Source organism: Bos indicus x Bos taurus, chromosome 17, assembly GCF_003369695.1.
Source record: "Bos indicus x Bos taurus breed Angus x Brahman F1 hybrid chromosome 17, Bos_hybrid_MaternalHap_v2.0, whole genome shotgun sequence".
NCBI classification, from domain to species: Eukaryota; Metazoa; Chordata; class Mammalia; order Artiodactyla; family Bovidae; genus Bos; species Bos indicus x Bos taurus.
Genome location: NC_040092.1, coordinates 33088601 through 33108145, shown reverse-complemented (window position 1 = coordinate 33108145; position 19545 = coordinate 33088601). Strand labels below are relative to the sequence as shown.

Sequence of the window (19545 nt, the reverse complement as noted above, 5' to 3'; positions counted from 1 at the left end):
AAAAACAATTTATGTCACAGGATAAATTTCTTTTGGGCATATGACCTCACAGCTTTTATTTAGTAAACATATTGAAAATGACAAAATGAAGTAAAGTTAACAGCTCTCACAGTCTCAGGAAAAGCTGAGTCTCACAGATTTACCTTAAGAGGTGAGCTCTATTTAAATTGGTACTCTGTGCTTGCAAGGGAGCTATACCTAACTGTTCACATAGGCATTCAAGTGTTCCCTATCTGCTGAAGGGTACAGTGCAGGGTTAAGCCATGCCTGGGTGTTTCTGGCAGGCCCAAGACTTAGGTGGGGGAGAGGGGACGAGGAGACAGAAAGTGGAAGAGCAGGAAAGGAAAAGAGAGACAGGCAGAGGGTGAAAAAAACAAACACATGGATGGGGAACAGAAAACCCGAGCCATCATCTGGTACCAAAAGACGTCTGCCTGGTTCTGCCTTTGTCCTACAAATCCAACAGGGGACAAGACTGGGAAAAGAAGCACACAGAAGGGAGCAGGATAGAGCACGGTGTTGGGGGCATCACGGGACCTAAACAGGCAGAGATAAACATCATTTGAAGTATGGTTTTAGTGCTCTATGATGACCTAGGGGTTGGATTGGGGTGCAGGGAGCCTCAAGAGAGAGGGGATATATGTGTTGTAGCTGATTCATGCTGTTAAACAGCAGAAACAACCCTGTAAAGCAATTACTCTCCAATAATAATAATAGAAAGAAGTGTCCAGTTGAATCCACTCACACTGTGTCTTCAAGATTGATCATGGGTTCCATTTTAACCACACTACCCAAGATGTATTTTTGGAACCCACTGAGAGGCCAGCAAATGAGGGTCAACCTGCTAAGGTTGCTTCCTCTCAGAATGGACACCACCTTTGTTCATTTCATTCAATCAATACTGATTATCTACAGTGTGCTCAGTGGAATGACACTCTTGTGGAGGTCATTTTATGGATAAAAAATGTGATTCTCACTGTTGACTTTCCCCAACAAGAGGAGGATGAGATATGTGTACTTTCTGACAAATAACATGACATTTTAACAGAAATACAGTAAAAATGCTATCTCAGATAAGCATTAAAATATCTAATTTTTTTCTCCAAGCCTATTCTAATAAGGAAGGAGGGAACTTAGGGTCTGAGAGGGATGTGGAAGCACAAGGATGACTCTTGAACCTGATTTATTTCATGTTCCTTTTACAGCATGCAGAGTGGCCTACAGAGTAAGAAAAGCCTTTCTCTAGCAGACACTGCACCCATGACCCTCTCTGTACATCCGGAGTCTCATATCAGGAGCTACAGGAGCCTAATATTACCTTTATCAGAGTTTTCATTCTAATTCAGAGTTTTCTCCTGGCGTCTACTTTACGGACCATCACTCTGGGTTTCCTGCTGATTCCTTATCCAGCAAATACATGAACTCTCCTCCTAATATCCACCTCCTCTTTTCTTTTCCACACACTCCCAGATAAATATTCAATGTTACCTAGTACGTCTGACATTAGTTAAATACTCTGTAATATTAACTCATATAGTATCTTTATCAATTACTCTGAAACATTTCTAAGCCTCCTGTATCATTTCAGTTCCATGATTACAAAATTTCTAATAAAAGGGGTTGGCCAATTACAAGGTGATAGCATAGCAGCTGAATTCTCAGAAATAACTTTCACTCACACTTTAAGGACAGAGACAGACTCAGGCGCTGTAGTGACTTGTAGAAGGGCTCAGGTTGGGTGTCGGGGGCAAGACTGAGAAGGACAGAGAAATCCTTAACAACTTTTCTGTTTATTTTGACTCACAGTTTGGCTTTGTTTTTTTGGTGGGGGGAATATAATTCTAAAGCTGAAATGTCATATATGACCCTCTTAAAAGAAATAATTTGAGATTTTGAGGCCAAATACTTTGAGATTTATTTAGCATTTTGTTTGCCTCTAATATGCCAAATAATTGAGAGCTGGCTATATTTAGAATGCTCCTCTGGCATTACATATTCAACACACTGAATTCATAGCCATTTTTTTTTGTTCTCTATAGTGCTCACTGGAGGAATTATTTAGCAAAATTATTCTCTAGGTAAGACAATTTTATTTATAGCCATGGTCATTTTTCTTTTTAGTAAGTAAACCACTTAAAATTGAAAATTTAAATGAACACTACTTTACATTTATCAGACATTATAAAAATTCAACGATGTTCTTTTAGTATAAACTATTTTCAGATGTATTTCAGACTGTAGACTAATAAATACAGTGAACATATAACATTAATTAAGTCAACTTTTTTGGTTTACTATATTAAATATTTTACCTTTCAAGGCCAGTTTTTAAGACATGGAATTATAAATATGCAATAATAATAAAAGCATCTTAAATTTGTTTTGCACTAATATAGAGGTTACCTGTTAAATTGATCAAATTATATTTCACATTTGGTCTCAATATACTCTCTAGTCTTTTATTAAATGCTTTTAAATAATAAATATTAACATAATATCAATACTGACATTGTATTTTTCATTGGCAGTCATTTCTTAACTAGCAAATATTTTAACTGATTCAATTATGATTAATTTTCATGACTTCTAAAATCAATTCCTTATCTTGCATTTAAATAAAAACACCGTGTAACTGTATCACAGCAACTTTACTATAATCTCTATATAATTTCTGTTCATGATGGGCATTTCACTTCAATACTTTCTGTTGACTAGATTATCTATTATTGATGGCAATTTTAAGATATCATATTTATAGAACACCTGTTTTTTAATAGAACACATTTATGGAATGCTTAGTTTTGTGGAGTTCAAATAACTTTATGGGAGATTTATTTTTAATTTCCTGGAGTATGATAACACTAAAAGTCATAGTTGTACTTTAAAATCTTCTTTATAATTCTAAAAGATGACCTATCTATACAGGTCGAAAAAACCTTACCACAACTGCATATGTAAGTGTTCTTTGTTAAGCGTAAGACATACATTTTTAATCACAATTTATACCTGGCAGTCATCCACCTTTGTCCTCATCACACCTTTCATGTACTCCTTGTCCATGGTGGGGGAGACACCGAAACTATTTCCCATACAGAGTATTTCTGCTTTTCCATCTGGATAAGTCACTTCCACAGAACCATTCAGGATCACTGACCATGAGTCCAGCTAGTTCCAAAAAACAAAGACAAAGCAGAAAATAATCATGATCATGAAGCTGTAAATGCTGGAATGGTCCCTACAAATGATTTAGATCTTTTATTTTAAAGAGGGAAAAATACCCCAAGTACAGATGACCATTCACCAAGTTCACAGAACAAGAACTAAAGCTCAGCCATCGACCCACAGGTCTCCAGATGCCTGCACGGGGTCCACGGCATTCCACTTTCCTAATGACTGGGTATTCTCTCTAAAATGCCACAAGGGAAAAAAACTTCTTCTGTTCCCCAAAACACATGTAAACAAGATAAAATGACCAGTATTGCCTTGATAAGAACATCATTTTGTTCTGACAAGAGGCATTATATTATAAACATTTAAACTGTAAAATCTGAAAAGCTAAAACCTCAAAATGTTTCTATCAATATCATCTAAATATTGCAAATAATAGAAAACAAAATAGTAGGTTTGGAAAAGACTGACACAACAATGAGTGTATCATAATTCCAAGTGATGCAAACTTATTGTTGCTCATTGTTTTTAAAGAAGAAAGAGTTTTTGTTCATTGCTGCATTGAGCGAGCCTCACACAGAGACATTGTTAAGTGGTATAAATATTTCCTAACCTCTTCACCGTCGTTTAACACGATGGTCCCAGCTCTTTCCACCACAGCGAACACCATCACAGCACACAGCTCCCGCCTCACCGACATCGTCATGTTGGCAAAAGCAGGCAACTGGTGCATGAATTCCAGAAGTTGTTCTGAAAAGCAGAAGGTGCGCAAAGAAAATGACAACTAATTTCAAAAACAAGCGTTCAGAAAGAAGGCTCTGGGGTCCTTTCTTTTTAAATGCTCTACAATTCTGCCTGTTGAACAACACAATTACTTTAAATATCTTTAGCACACTGAATTTCTTGCAGGTATACAAAGAATTCTGTCACTGTGGAAAGGGTAACACTTCCTTGTTGATTCAGGAGCAACAGGACTCAGTGCGATTCAAATTCCAATGAAGAGATCAATAAACTTCAATGGGGGATTGCTACTGAAAATGAGCTGTGATCTTGTTAAGGTTTACTACAGGATGAAATAATAAGCTGAAATGAAACAGAGCACTGGGAATTCTCCAGAAAGTCAGCAGGTCCATTCTGGTGCCTCTGGGCAACTCGGTGCCCAAAACAGATGGCAGAAACAACCACCCTCACTCTAAAGATACTCCAGGATTTAGAAAGCAGGGAATATTTTCTGTGGATCAGACAAACCCAGAATCAGTTAACATGCTCACAACATTATGTGATGAATGCAAATGAAATGCATGTGCTAATTCGCATCTCATAGACTGACAAAGTCTGCTCATTCTTCCCAGTGGCAATGCTGTGGACAAGCAGCTTCTTTTCAATAAGAGCTCCTTTCTAAGTTCCTTCCTCCTCACCATGGCTCTATGAAATGCATGGTTTCTTTTTCATTTCACAAGGAGGAAATCGAGGCTCAAAGGCACACAAGGAGGAGGTGGCAGTGAGATGATTCAGGACTGTCTACGTCCATGCTCAGGCTGGACCTCACAGGTAATGATGAAGAGCACAGGGCATGTGTTAGATAGCGTGTGGACACTTACTGGCTGAATTACTTCGGGGAAGTCGATTCGTTCCCTTTAGACATGTTTCCCTCACTTGAAAAAGAGTAATATAATACCTACCTTCACTGGACAGTTCTGAGGATCAAATGCAATTCAGATGATAAAGTCCTCAGCAAAGAGTAAATACTCAACAAATGAGAACCACTATTATTGTCATTATTATATATATTATATGATTATATATTCAATATTATATTCATGGCATTGTTCAAACTTTTGGCTAAATGAAAATTTCACTCCATTTTCCTTGTCCTCACATACTGACATTGTCTCTATGCACATTCCTTCTGTTAGGATTTAATGACAAGTTTTATGTTGTTGGATATAGTTTGCTAATTGCAAAAGCAATGTATAATAATACAAAGATATATTTTATGAAAACGTTACATTCCTACAAGGTCAGACGAGGCGGTGTTTTCTGGTCTAGCTTGGTAATGTCTGTTCTGTGGAGACCCTACGTCATCCCTGCTGTGTAAGGCTTTTCATTATGGGGGTGGCTTTGGTAATCAGAAGAATAACAGTGGTAAGTGGTACCCAGGGACTCTGTCCAACAAGACAGTGCTCTTCAACCTGACCCAGACTGATGTATCAGGACATCAACTGACTGTTGCAACCAGCATTTTTTAAAAAGAAGGAACAAGAGTATCAAAGTGCATCAATCACAGAAAGAGTTAAGTTTTATTCAGTGAAACTTTTATTCCTGGAATGAGTAGATGTGTTTGTGTTGTGTCATAAAATATACCTGAGGGCGGTTGTGAGGCAATTTTGAATATCACTGTAAAAGATAACCCACATCTACTATGTACCTACTACAGGAGGCAGGACTCCTTGCTTTACAAATGCATATGTTTTGATATGCAACATAAAGGCAGATGAAGCAATCGTGGTCCTCTGGCTGACACATCACAGTTAACACTGCTGTTACCACTCTCAGTTTTCTTTAGCTACCATCCCCCACTCCTCACCATAAGGTATTCAATACTAGCTCTTGCCTGGAAAATCCCATGGATGGAGGAGCCTGGTAGGCTGCAGTCTATGGGGTCGCTAAGAGTCAGATATGACTGAGCGACTTCCTTTTCACTCTTCACTTATATGCATTGGAGAAGGAAATGGCAACCCACTCCAGTGTTCTTGCCCAGAGAATCCCAGGGACGGTGGAGCCTGGTGGGCTGCCGTCTATGGGGTCGCACAGAGTTGGACACGACTGAAGTGACTTAGCAGCAGCTAATACTAGCCATTAAAATCACAGCTAAAATACAGGTATTAAATCTAGCTATAATATACATTTTATTTTTTTCCCTCTTCTGGTAGGAGCTAAACTTCCTTGGACAAAGACGTATGATGTTAAGAAAAATATGAGACTACAAATTAATTGTCAGAAATATTTTAAATTTAACATGTTTAGACAAAAATAAAAGTTAAAGTACCACCACATATGGTGGGTGAATATGAAGCATATGAATGTATAAAGCATACTCACTAATAGTTGCAATAATGATTTGAAGTGCTTGCATGGACATTTGTCTTATTTTTCAGCAGTGTCCTACTCCATTAATGGGTCATGAAATCAGTCCATGATATATGAGTGACTAACATTAATAAAATACAATGGGATAGAAAATATCTGTATATCACATATAATAAGGATAAATAACAAAGAAGACAAAGAAGATATAATAATAGTAAATACACATTTTTCTCCAAGTTCAATTGAAAAATTAAACACTTAACCAAACAATATGCAAGGGCTTTTAAAACCCTCAAGGATTCAATAATGATATCATCAGTTGTGTGATAACTTATTTATTACATGAGAGGATTATAAGAATCTAAAAAATAAAGAATTTATATCACCAATCTTTAAAAAAACATAATAATGTAAAATAGAAGCATTTGATTCAGGAGCTCAACATAAACCCTGATGTCACAGGAAACATACAGAGTTACAGGGGTCATGGCAGCTGAGGATTGAGAGCATGCGACAGGTAAGGAGATAGCTCCTAGGGTACGGGGAGAAGTTTTGTGGATGGAGAAAGAGAATCACTTTATTCTAAATGGCTTGCAAGACTCTGTCTGAATAATACATTAGTGTGACTTCATCAGGAAAAAAATAATCCTGTTTGTAAAAAATATTAGACGCTCAATAAAACATTTTTTCTACTCAATGTAACACAAAGAAAAGCCTAAAATCAACTTATAGACACCAGAAGCTTTAGCCATTTCAGAAAAATCCTTATCTTATTGCTTTGGTTTAATTTTACATAAGAAATAATTACGGTAAAACTTGTGGATTTGTGTGTGGGGTACCAAGTGAGGAGAAGAAAAAAAAAAAAAAAAGAGTTCCTTGAAAGGGATCAAAGTAGTTTTCTACCTTTATATGTCAAGTCCTCAAAATCTTTAAAAAAAAAAAAAAAAAGAAGTATTCAATAATTGAGTACCTATAGAGTTACAAGCTGGAGAGCAAACACGAATAATGTGTCTTTCTTCAAAGTACGGAAACAAAGGCACACCCAAGAATCTATGGAACCCCAAGGGGAAATTTTTTAATTCCTGAAATTTTAAAAACATATTTAAATATAAGCAGCTTGATTTGACTAAACTTAAAACACAAACACACCCCATCACTTGAGTCGAGGAACGTGGTTAGGCAGAGAGGCGTTTAGACAAAGCATCAGTTACACAGATGTCTGCAGTTCATAAAAAAGGTGTCTGCTGTAACTAAACGCTGGAGAATGAGTTAGATTTACCAACAGTAACGGCAAACAAGCCAAAGTGTTCTCACATGTGGCGATATTTAGAGGCGATGGAATATAAGATCCTCCAAGCCCTTGTGTAGATCAAACAATGCCATTATGCCTTATTGTTAATGACCAATATTTACTACTTTAAATAAAAATATATTTGATAGGAGTAAGCGTCTGAGTCATCATCACTGCTTACAAGTGTATTGGTATTCAACTACAAGTAATTCATCCAGGGATTATATCAACAAGCACCTTAAAATAATTAGCCTGGTATTCATTTGTAGGAATCAGCATAGATCTTGCTTTCTAGAAATTCTAGAAGAGAAAACTTCTCAGATATGAAGGGATTGCCTTAAATTTCCAGGAATGACATGCTTCATATATTTTACTAATCATAACTTTCTTCCGTAACTATACTAAAATGAGCATATTCAAACAAGGATAACCTTCACATCAATCTGTTCATAAGCAATGTTTAATCTATTTTTTATAAACTCTATGAGCAAGAATTTTTAAGATGGCAAACCAAACACACTACTTCCAACTTCATTCTCTCTTTAAAGCTACAATAAAGAGACAATGAAAACGAAGTCAGATCTCAAACTCAAACTTATGGTTACCAAAGGGGAAATGTGGGAGGAAGTGACAAATTAGGAGTTTGGGACTGACATATACACATTACTGATACATGCGTAAGTGGTTCACTTTGCCATACACCTGAAAGTACCACAACACTGTAAGTTGACTACACGCTAATAAAATTAAAAAAGAGAGAGAGAGAAATCACAAAGACAAAGAGAAGAGGAGAGTGAAACACATTTTGGACAGTGGAAATCAGGTGAATGTGAGTTATCAGATGCAAGGAAGCTAAACCCTAAGTCTTCAAGGATGACACAGGACCACTTGACTTCATGCTGCAGAAGCCTCAGAAGACTTGTGACTATGAGAGCCTTTAGACCAGAGAGTGGAGCAGGTGGAGGAGGAAGTGGGATAAAGTATGGAGGAACAGGGATAGGTATGTGAGAAGCAGCTACATCCTCCAACAGAAACCCAGTAACCCACAAAGGGTTACTGCAGAGGCACTTCTGCGCTGGAGGTACAGGCACAGCTGGCTCCTCCTTCCTTTCTTCCAGGTCTGAGCTTCCAAAAGGGCGCTGACAGTCCTTCATTCCTGCCACAGCCTCCTGTTCGGTGCGCACCCTGAGATTATGACCCCAACCCTGACTCTATTCCTCAGAGCCAGCAGGATCAGGGCCTCCATGCTTCATTTCCACTGGGCTGCCAGGACCTAGGAAACTCTCAGTCCATACAAGGTGCAGCCACATTAGCCAGTGACTGAGTGCTCACCCCACATAACAGTCATCTCTAAACAGCTGGCAATTTCTATCAGTGCTTTCAGTGGTATTTTAGAATACCTGGCTTTCCAACTTCAATTCCCTAGCATATGTACAGATCTTAAATGGTACAAGGTTCTCCTCATACATAATGTTTGGCTCCCTTCAAAACACAAGAAACAAGCCACTCACATATAACAATGGCCGTACTGTCCTATATCTAATCCTACTAGACTCAGTTCCTTGAATTTCTTTCAAATACATATTGGCCCCCAAAGAGCTGGGGGCGTGGAAGAGCAGATAATTGGGGCTCAGGCAAGGGTGTTATAGACTCCAGACCTGCAGGGCAGAGATGCTCTCAGAGGAAGCTGGTCTCACTCCCAGCATCTAAGGAAGAAGAAGGGTCTGGAAAGCAGAGTCAAACACTAAACAATCATCACACAATCAACTCTTATTCTGATGGCCAAGCTGGGTCAGGGGAACCTTGAGGAAGGGGAAAGCGACGCAAACCCACTTAGACCCATAATCTTAAGGCACACTTAAAGCCCCAACCCCTAGGCTCATGTGGGGGTCACTTGACATTCTGCTCACTTCTTCCTCTAGCCTCTCCTCTCTATGGAACCACAGAGGGAGCACAGTCACTTAAACAACAGCTCTGCCAACTGCCACCCGACTGATATTCACACAGAGAGAAGCTCGAGCTTACTAGGAACAGTGCTCACAAGAAGATTAACAAATGTGATAATGTTTGGAAGATGACTTTGACTTTTTTATTTTTTTTGCCCTAGAGTAGGCTAAGAAACAGCTCATGTTGGAAGGTTTTCATTTGGAAGTTTTTATCAGTTGTGGCCTCTTGAAGCTATGGACTGAGTAAAATTAATTTTTTCAAAGATGTTTTCAACAATGTTAAGAGAAATGACCTTTTAAAGCCTAATATCCTTGGGCTCTGTTGCACCAGATAGTCTTACTTCTAAACTCTTTAAATTGCTCTGAGATTTGTTTTCTCACCCAGACTCACCAATGTCATCGTCTGTCCTATCAATGGGGTCCTTCTCCAGGCAGTCTCTCACGATGTCTCTGCTCATTAGAGGGTCTGAGGCCCTCTCGATGTCCTCTTCATCATCGTCGTCCTCAGAGTCCACTGCTGTTTCTGGCAACCCACTAAGGTCCATATCACCAGCCTCACTCTCTGTGGCCTTAAAACACACCAAAAATAAATAGATGGACAGATGGGCAGACAAGCTGTTTTTAAGTAAATCTTTTGTATCCAAAAGAAATAAGCTTGTTTGAAACATTAAATTTATGATATGAATCTTTCCATAATTAAGCTACATGTATTCAACATTAACAAATATTCATGCACTGGGCACTATGTAAAATCATGACATCAACAAAATATGAGTGATTTTTATCTCATGGAATTTTTAGTTAGAATTAATGGTTTTATCACAATCATTTTGATTTCTTACCTGAGTTGTCACCTGGCATTTGAAACACAGTAGAATAAGAAAAAGACAGTACCAGTTTTCACTCTATTTTTCAAAGAGGATGGCTTAAACTAAGAGTGTGAGGGTGACAATTCTGAACAATTCCTTCCCCCAAAGAAAAGGTGTAGGTTTATTAATGCCAAGAAGACTGAACCACTTCTCTCTTACTAAGAGTCTTTATGAAAAAGTGAATCCCAAGTCAAAGGTAATTTAATAAATATGCAAATAAAACATTAATAATTAGCTGATTACTCCAGTGTCCACTTTCTAACTATAAAACACCAAAGGTGTGAAAGACCCTACATGTCTATAGGTGACAGTCTTTCTTCCCATTCCTCAACACTGCTGACGGCAGCACCAACCAAATTTCAAGTAATCAAGATCAAGAAAGAATGAAGCAAAAGTAAAATTATTTGCTCAGGAATGTCTTAAGGAGCCAGGTATAACAGGAATGAAAAGAAGGAAGAACATCTAAGTATACTGATATCTTTAGTCATAGCTGGAAATTGGTAGCTACCCTCTGCGGCTGAAAAAAGTGTTGTTAAAAAAATATGCAATGATCCAATCTCTTAAATTTTTAGAACTATCTTTTTTAATTCTAGAGAGAGACTCTTATCAGGTCTAACATGGTTCTGTGATTAAAAACAAATATTTAGCCTGAATCAAGACTCACAGGTTTCAAAACAGTCTCTTCTGTTGGCTATCTCAAGCCTACAACCATCATCCTTGAAGGTTGTTCTATACGTTTTTGTGATGCTCATCTCAACAACAGTACATATGTGTCATATGTACTTATCTGTACTTATATATGTCATCCTCACCTTATTTGACATTAGGTATCCAGATTTCACTAATTGCTTAAGAATAGTAAGAATGAGTACAATTAAATATTAACTGTATCAATCTCGAGCATCATAAACATGGCTTTCCAGAAAAAATAAGGAACTCTTAGAAACACTTTATTATAAAACTATTAATTTTGTAGAAAACATAAAGTCTACCAGCTTCAGATAACTCATAGCCCATATGACTTTCAAAGACAATAAGACATCTTATATTTAAGAATAAGCAAATACAGATTAAAATATATAAACAAAAGAAGAAAATATAAAATGTTGAACCCAATAAATAAAAAGCCAACACCAAATACTGACAATATGCCAGGAACTGTTCCATGTGCTTCACATGTATTAACTCATTTAATCCTTCAAAAAAGTCCTATGAAGTAAGTGCCATCATCCACATTTATTATTCTCCAAACATTCAGGTAAAGAGAAATTATTTTTCCAAGACTGTGTTGCTGGTAACTGTGGAATCAAGAACAGAACCAAGAACTCTGGCTCCCAAGTCACAACTACAACCTAATCTGTTTCTGTATAAGAGATACTTAATACATGAATGCACCTTATAGAAGGATTTATATATATATTTTTCTATCATTTAGCTTAAGTCAACATGAATAAATTGTATTATTTTCTTATCAACAAAATTTCCCCTTTCTAAAGTCTTAGTTTATATTATAGAACATACTATTTAATTCTATATTTTGAAGCAACACAAGCATGTGTTAATATTTTCTAAACTTTAACAAAAAGAATTTCAATCTTTAGGTATAATCTCCTGAACTAAAATATATACATTATAAGAAAAACATAAGGGGAAAATAACTGAAGACAGAATAAATGAAAATGGAAAACCCAACCCCTAACAAAAGCTCTTTCAGCAGTGGCCTCTGAAAGAGCAGTTGAATACTGCTGCTCGTGTTAGAGCACGTGAGCAGAGATGCTCCTCCAGGTTGAAGAGCGAGAAGGCCTTGCCACCAAGGCTAGAGAATTAATTGTGGAGTGCTCAGCAGTACATCTCTAATTTATGATGTTTTAAAAACATAGAATTCTAGTTGACTTACAATGTTGAGTTAGTTTCAGGTGTACAGCAAAGGGATTCAATTATGTGTATGTTACATATTTAACAATATATAATACATATAACATGTATAAATCATTTATATATATATGTCATATATAATTTATTCATATATATATATACACACACACATACATACACATATACATATTCTTTCTCATATTCTTTCCAGTGATGGTTTATTACAGGATATTGAAATACAGTTCCTAGTGCTGCAGAATAGGACCTTGTTGTTTATCTATTTTATGTATAGTAATTTGTATCTGCTCATATTTCTGACTTAAATTGTCTCTAGATTTTAGAATGAAACTGAAGCAGAACCGAGTGTGATATGGCATGCCAAGGCTGTGAGCAGAGAAACTAGGCCAATATTGTTGTTATCATCACCTTATTCCTAAAGCCTAGAAATGTGACAATTTGTTAATGCTTGCTATGATCACATTTCATCCCAGCTTCATCTTAACATTGGTGATTATTAGTCATCACCTCATATTTTCAAATATACAGTCCTCTATATCCACATTCTTTAATATCAGCCTAGAGTGAAGAGGTAGTACTAAAGATGGAAATAAGAACAAAACATTTTAAAGTAATATACAACTGGAGGCTTTTTAAAATTTTTGAACACTTAACATATGGTAGGGGAGAGGTATATTTTATACCATCCCAAAGAAGTCGTTACTATCATTTAAATGAATTCTATTTGAGTCTTAAATAGAACAGATTTTCCAGTGTGAGTTGGATTAATCTCTGCAAAACTGAACCCCCACCCCACCTGTGTAAACAATCATTATTAGTTGTTTTCTAGTCCTGCTATGTGTATTCCATTCTTTAAGAAACTATTCATAAAATAACATTCATGAAACCAGTAACTTAGAAATTATTTTTATTTGAAATAAATATTCCTTTCAAACTAAAATATATATCCCTCTTATATTAAAATACTACAAAATTCCTTTTAGGGATACATCTTAAATAGAACTTGAACAGATTTTTAGGAATCTATTAACTTCACGAACAATGAGTCACTTGGAGACTGAGCTGAGTTATACGTTTAGTGAATGCTGACTGGCCAACAGGATGAGAGGGCTAAACTTGAGCACCCAGAACTGAGGGGTCACTGGATTTATTTCGGCTGAATGAGCAGACAAACCAGGGGTCATTAGTTCAAATCTCGGCTCCAGCATTCATCGCGTGACTGTAACACAGTCCCTGAACCTCTACAGACCCAGTTTTGTCATCAGTAAGCTGGAGTTGTATCTCATCATTCATAGGACTGTTCTTGGATCAAACAACAGGAAAGGGAGCCAGTTACAGGCCACATCAAAATGCCCTACCTCAAGGGGACAAGTTTCCACCTCTGTGCCTGCATCCCTTTACCTGGCCCCACCCTAGCAATGAGCCTTGAATAAAATTTACACTGGCAGAATCTGTCCTAAGAAAGAAAAAAATTTTGTTAAATATTCCAGACCCTTACATATTGTAAAAATCTCTCTCAGGCTAATGGCACCCCTTAAGTTCTGGCTAAATGACTCACATAGTAATTATAAAACCAGTGATCCTATAGTGAATGACTACCATGTATGCAGCACTACATCTGATGCTTTTAGTACATAATAATTAATCCTCATAACAATTCAGCAAATCAGGATTATTACCACTATTTTTCAGATGAGAAAACATGAAGGGAAACTAAATAAACTGTTCAAAACAAAACCTAGTAATTGTGCAAGTAATCAAAATCAGGTTCAACTAACACAAACTACTAAACACTTTGTACTTTAATACTTTGCCAAGTTTTCTAAATAGACTGTATTCATAAAGAAAACAGTTAAAATATAATACAGCAATAAAATGTGTTCTGCTTTGCTTGGTCATAAAACACAAAATGTTTAAAAAAATTTTACATACAAATATTTATTTGTATGTAAACATAAACAAAACACCTGCTATTTTCTATCTTACTCCAAAATACAATACTACTGAGATTTATGCTAGTCTTTAAACCCTTTCATTCTAAATAAAGATATGCATACACTTTATATGTAAAAGATATCTGAGTAATTTGGGATTAACATATACACACTACTATATATAAGGTAGATAAACAGCAAAGACCTACTGTATAGCACAGAGAACTATATTCAGTGAGTGAACTGCTTTGCTATACACTTGTAACAGATTTCCCAGGTGGCACTAGTAATAAAGAACCTTTCTGCCAATGCAGGAGACATAAGAGATGTGGGATCAATCCCTGAGTCGGGAAGATTCCCTGGAGGAGCGCATGGCAACACACTCCAGTATTCTTGCCTGGAGAACCCCACGGATAGAGGAGTCTGGAAGCTACAGTTCATGGGTTGCAGAGTTGGACATGACTGAAGTGATTAGCACACATGCGTACTTCAATAAAAAAGAAATAAAAGGTATCTGATTATATTGGTCTCAGGAACAAGAATAAAGTCACTTAGTCAAATAACTCCTGTCCTAAATTATCTTCCATAAGTAAAACACAGATTTAGGTGCATATTACAGGGGCTTCCCTTGTGGCTCAGCTGGTAAAGAATCCACCTGCAATGCAGCAGACCTGGGTTCAATCCCTGGGTTGGGAAGATCACCTGGAGAAGGGAAAGGCTACCTACTCCAATATTCTGGCCTTGAGAATTCCACAGACTGTATAGTCCATGGGGTCGCCAAGAGTTGGACACAACTGAGCGACTTTCATTACAGTTAAATAGTAACAGTCTCAAAAAACAGTAATATTCTCAGATCAATATTGAAAACTCTGATTTATTAAATCAAACATATACTTGTTATTATGAATACAGTTCTTAAAACTAGTTTATTTTGCATTTTTAAGGATATCAAGTAAATGAAAAAACTGAGGAAATATTAAACGTCATAAAGATCTAGAGAAGAATTAATTTAAAACCAAAACAATATAACTACTACATTGTTATCATTAAGTACTTAAAAATCATTTACAAAAAAAGTTTTTGCTTATTAAATATCCATCATTCACACATATCCTTATGTTTGAGGGCTGCTTAATAAGTAATTTTGATGGAAATAAATTTTGTGAGAATTTCAAACATACATATTTAACCCAAAGTCAGATTCTGATATAAAGTTAGGCTAGAAAGTTATATTGATGCTAAATTTAACTGAGATAACAAAGTAAGTAGGCACTGCAGACAAAACCATGTATGTGCAGAAAATATGAAAATGTATTTGGAAATAAGTATATTTGCATTAAGTCTAGTTTGTTCATCATAATTTATGCTGTTTCTAATTTTATACTAGGAATGCTTTTCTATAGGACACATACTTAAAAGACCAATTCTTTAAATCTCTTAATGGAAATTGTTAGGTTTCTTTTCAAGACCTACAATCCTAACAAGTGTAAAAATGCCTATAAATATTTATTATAAGTAAGAAAGTCTGTGCTAATTTGATAGGATAAATAGCTTCATGTTTAAATCTTTATATACTCAATTACTTATGTCTTAAATATTTATTTAAGGTATGGACATTTGCATGTTCTTGTGCAAATTACTACTCCTGCCTTTGAATACTGTTATAAAGTATTTTTCTTATTAATTTGCATAAGTGAGTTAATAGCCTGATTTTATATCTTTGTCTCAATTGACCTTTTAATTATTAAAATTTTTGATCATTCACTATACCATTAAGAGTTTGCTAAATTTTTAGTTTATCTGGAATTTAATCTTAATTGTGATATAAAGTAAGGTTATAATGTGGGCCCCCGAGACCATTTTTGAATAACCCATCACTTCATTATTTGTGAGGTTTCCTCCATTACATATCACATCCTTACTCATGAATCTCATTTTGCTTGAAGTCTCTGTTCCACTGATCTATTTTCATACACTTATTTCCAACCCACTTAAGTCATTGTTCTGATAATCACACCATTTAACCAGGACCTTATCATGGCTGGAAACTGTCCTGTCTCATGTTACCAACTTTGGCATTCTGCTTTCTATCATAACCTCCTACTCTTCCACTTGCTTCCATTCCCTTCTGAGGCAGCTATCTGTCCAAACACATATGATCCTCAGTCTTCCAGACTCTACCTCCTTCACGCTCTCATACTCCACCTTCAATTCCCTAGTCTAATACTACAATCCCATTCATCCAACACATCTTTCCTGAATGCCTATGGTTTCCTGGTGCTATTCCAGGCTCTAGAGAGAAGGTGGAGACAAGATAGAGATGTTCCTGCCTTATTCTGGGCGGACAGACGTAACAAATTAGAAAGTAATAACTGTTTCCATTAAAGCTTAAAAAAAAAGACCAGCCAGGAAAGGAATCAAAATGTAGGATCTACTTTTCAGAGAGTAATAAGGAAAGAATTCTCTAAGAAGATGGTCCTTAAAAATGAAGGCTGAAAAGGCCATAAAGCTAGGAGAAAACATCCTGGACAGAAGGACTGCAAAAACAAAGCCCTGCATTAGAAAGAGCTGGACGTGCAGCTCCATCCGTCTTTCTGCTACACTTATTTAATAAGGCGTCAATCCCAGGGGAAGCCAAATCTTTGCTTCCTTTGTGCTTGCTGTGAAGAAAATTATTATCAGGGCAGAGGGAAATCACTCTGTATTTGAGTTCACCAACTCAACTGAGCTTCTAATGCTCTGGTCAATTTGCTCCCCTGCTCTCTGAAACTATTACTTCAAAATGTGTCTTTCCGTGAATCTATCTGCCAACCCTCTCACTCTGAACAAGGGAATTCAGGTACAGCAGACACAAACTCCCCACTCCAAATCCACCTTCATAAGCCCCTATTTAAACAGAGGACACTTCTTTTCTTAAAGCTAGTGACTCCACCTTGCTCTTGAATTCCTCCCCTCCAGCCCTCTCGGAAAAATTATTCTACCGTTTTCTCTCCTGCACACAGCATTTCATTCCAACCTCTTTGTATCCACCTCATGAGCATTTAGACCACTCCATCATGACAGCTTTCTCCCAAGTCAGAACTGTAAAAAGGTGGAAGGGGCTGCGATGGGAGCTGGTTGTCCATCACTGGAACTGTTCAAGAATCAACTGGATGCTTGATTGACAGGAAAGGAGTAGGGGATTCAAACAGAAGACTGGTCACTGAACCAGGTGCCTCTGCCAGGTTTCTTCCCACCTTAAGAATTTCTGATTTAAAGACAACAGAAATGGTGTCCTGGGGATCTTTAGTTAACGTTAGTCTTATATAGTCAGTAGCCAAATCCTTGGATATAACCATGGATTTTTCCTTATGTAGGATACAAACTTAACAGGATACATGCTTGTCATCAAGTTTGAAATGAATGGCCTTGAAATGCAACAAAAATAAATCAAAATACACAGGAGTCTTCTTTTCCAACTACATCCCAAAATAAAGTCAAACTGCAAGCTGTAAACACCAACCCCCTCAGAGCAAGGTGGAGTTCTCACCGTGGTCTGGATCTTCAGACATCCTGATTGGGGGGTGGGGGGATGAAGGAGGCAGCAGAACTACCATCAGGTATCTCTGCACACCTTTTCCCAACCTACCCAAGGTAATAACACATAAGCTGAAGTTCCCCTCAGCACATGCCTCCATAAAGGATATAGACAACTCACTTCATTCTTACTATAAATTGACCTTCTGGGCACTCTGTTCAGGCTGATACTATACCTGAAGAAAACAGGAGCAACTTCTATGATCTCAATCTGTGTTCTTACTAAAGATCTTCAAAGTGTACGATCATCTCAAAGTGTAGAAGGCAAAGGCTCTATCATGATGTTTTAATTAACACAAGCCAAAGCAAGACTTTTACTTACACTGTTCATTGTTCTATTGTAAGGAATACTCTTGAATAAACATTAAAAAAAAAAAAATCAACTTCTAAAAATAGGTATTATGGGGGGGAGTGGGGAATGAAAATGAGATTACTTCTGAAAGATTTAATTAGAAGTTAACATATAATGCATCAAAGTAGAAGTTTGAAAAGTTACTTTAAAGAGTCAGATAATTATATTTCTTTTTGCAAAATTTTTTTATAAAGTTCATAAATCAGCCAAGAATCTGCAAATAACTGCATTTGTGGCTTTCACTTATTAGTCCGTGAGCTCTCCACAACACTTCTGAATTACAGAAAAGTGGGTACCTAGTGTGTCCTGAAAAGAAAATTAATTTTGTAAGAGCTACTAAATTTAAGACTTAGAAAGAAATGTTTTGCCTGGACAGTATTCTGTTTAGTTACTTTTAGTTAAGTTGTTGTTGTTGTTGTTGTTTTAAATAGAAACTGAGCATCATTTGAATACATCGACTATAACATTTCCAAGAAAGGTTCCTTTATGGACATCTCATATCACAATTCCTAAGGAGACAAAAATTATACTTTATAAGGTAAGTACGTATTATGTTCTTTTGTCTGAAACCATCCAAAATTTCATATTAGCTGTGTGTACTGAGAGACTACCAAAAACAGGACCTTTTTTTTTTGCCTATTTTAGTCACTTTTCCTAAATTTGCATTTTCTAATCAAATGAACTCTACCTTGAAAACTAAAATTGTTTTGCTTTGAAAATGTTTTTGAAATTCCATAGTTCTAGTTTCTTTTCTATCCATAAGTATCATAAGAATTCATTTTAAACAAATAACCAAGTCTACAGTTAGTAAAAATAACACAAGAAAAATAATTCAGTGATCCAATCTTAATAATCTCTTCCTTTTGTCATACCCAAGGCTTTATTAAGAAAAACTTAGCATGGAAGCATAATAATGATGTTTCCCCCTACAATTTTAGTCAAGAAAGAGGCATAAACCTAGTACGTCTATAGTCAAATTATTAAAATATTTACTAATATTTTGGTCAAGGAAAACATTTCCATTGCGACCACTCTATTTAAAATTCTGGTAACAGGGCCTAGCAGAGGCAAATACAATCAGACTGTAATCTGACTTCCTAAAACAAACGTACAACATACTATATGACTGTGTGAAGCATAAACATTAACATTTATGTCCACTTGTGCACATATAATATAAACACATATATTTACCTTACAGATTCCATCAATGAAGAATCACAGAACTCCTCAGAACACATGAAAATGAAGCAAATGATAGGGAAATACCTTCCTACCTGGTAGATATCAGAAAGACTGCTGCTTCCAGAATCACTAGTGATGCTACATCCTGAGTGGCTGGAGGAGACGTGGGTCACCTGTGGGTGGAGACTGTCAGTGAGGTGTAGCTTTGTGAAATCTGCAGGAAGCTGGGGAAGGAGCAGGA

The 19545-nt window shown here is 36.5% G+C and overlaps 1 protein-coding gene across 21 annotated transcripts in view; it reads right to left on the bottom strand.

Moving 5' to 3' along the window:
• RAPGEF2 (Rap guanine nucleotide exchange factor 2) overlaps positions 1 to 19545 on the bottom strand; it is a 270343-nt gene that overhangs the window by 36538 nt on the left and 214260 nt on the right. For all 21 annotated transcript variants that reach the window (XM_027567249.1, XM_027567250.1, XM_027567251.1 and 18 more), the window contains 4 exons: positions 19397 to 19528; positions 9887 to 10064; positions 3782 to 3918; positions 3007 to 3165 (listed from right to left, as the gene is read on the bottom strand). In XM_027567249.1, the coding sequence (XP_027423050.1) occupies positions 3007 to 3165; positions 3782 to 3918; positions 9887 to 10064; positions 19397 to 19528 (606 nt within the window). The remainder of the gene's footprint in view (positions 1 to 3006; positions 3166 to 3781; positions 3919 to 9886; positions 10065 to 19396; positions 19529 to 19545) is intronic.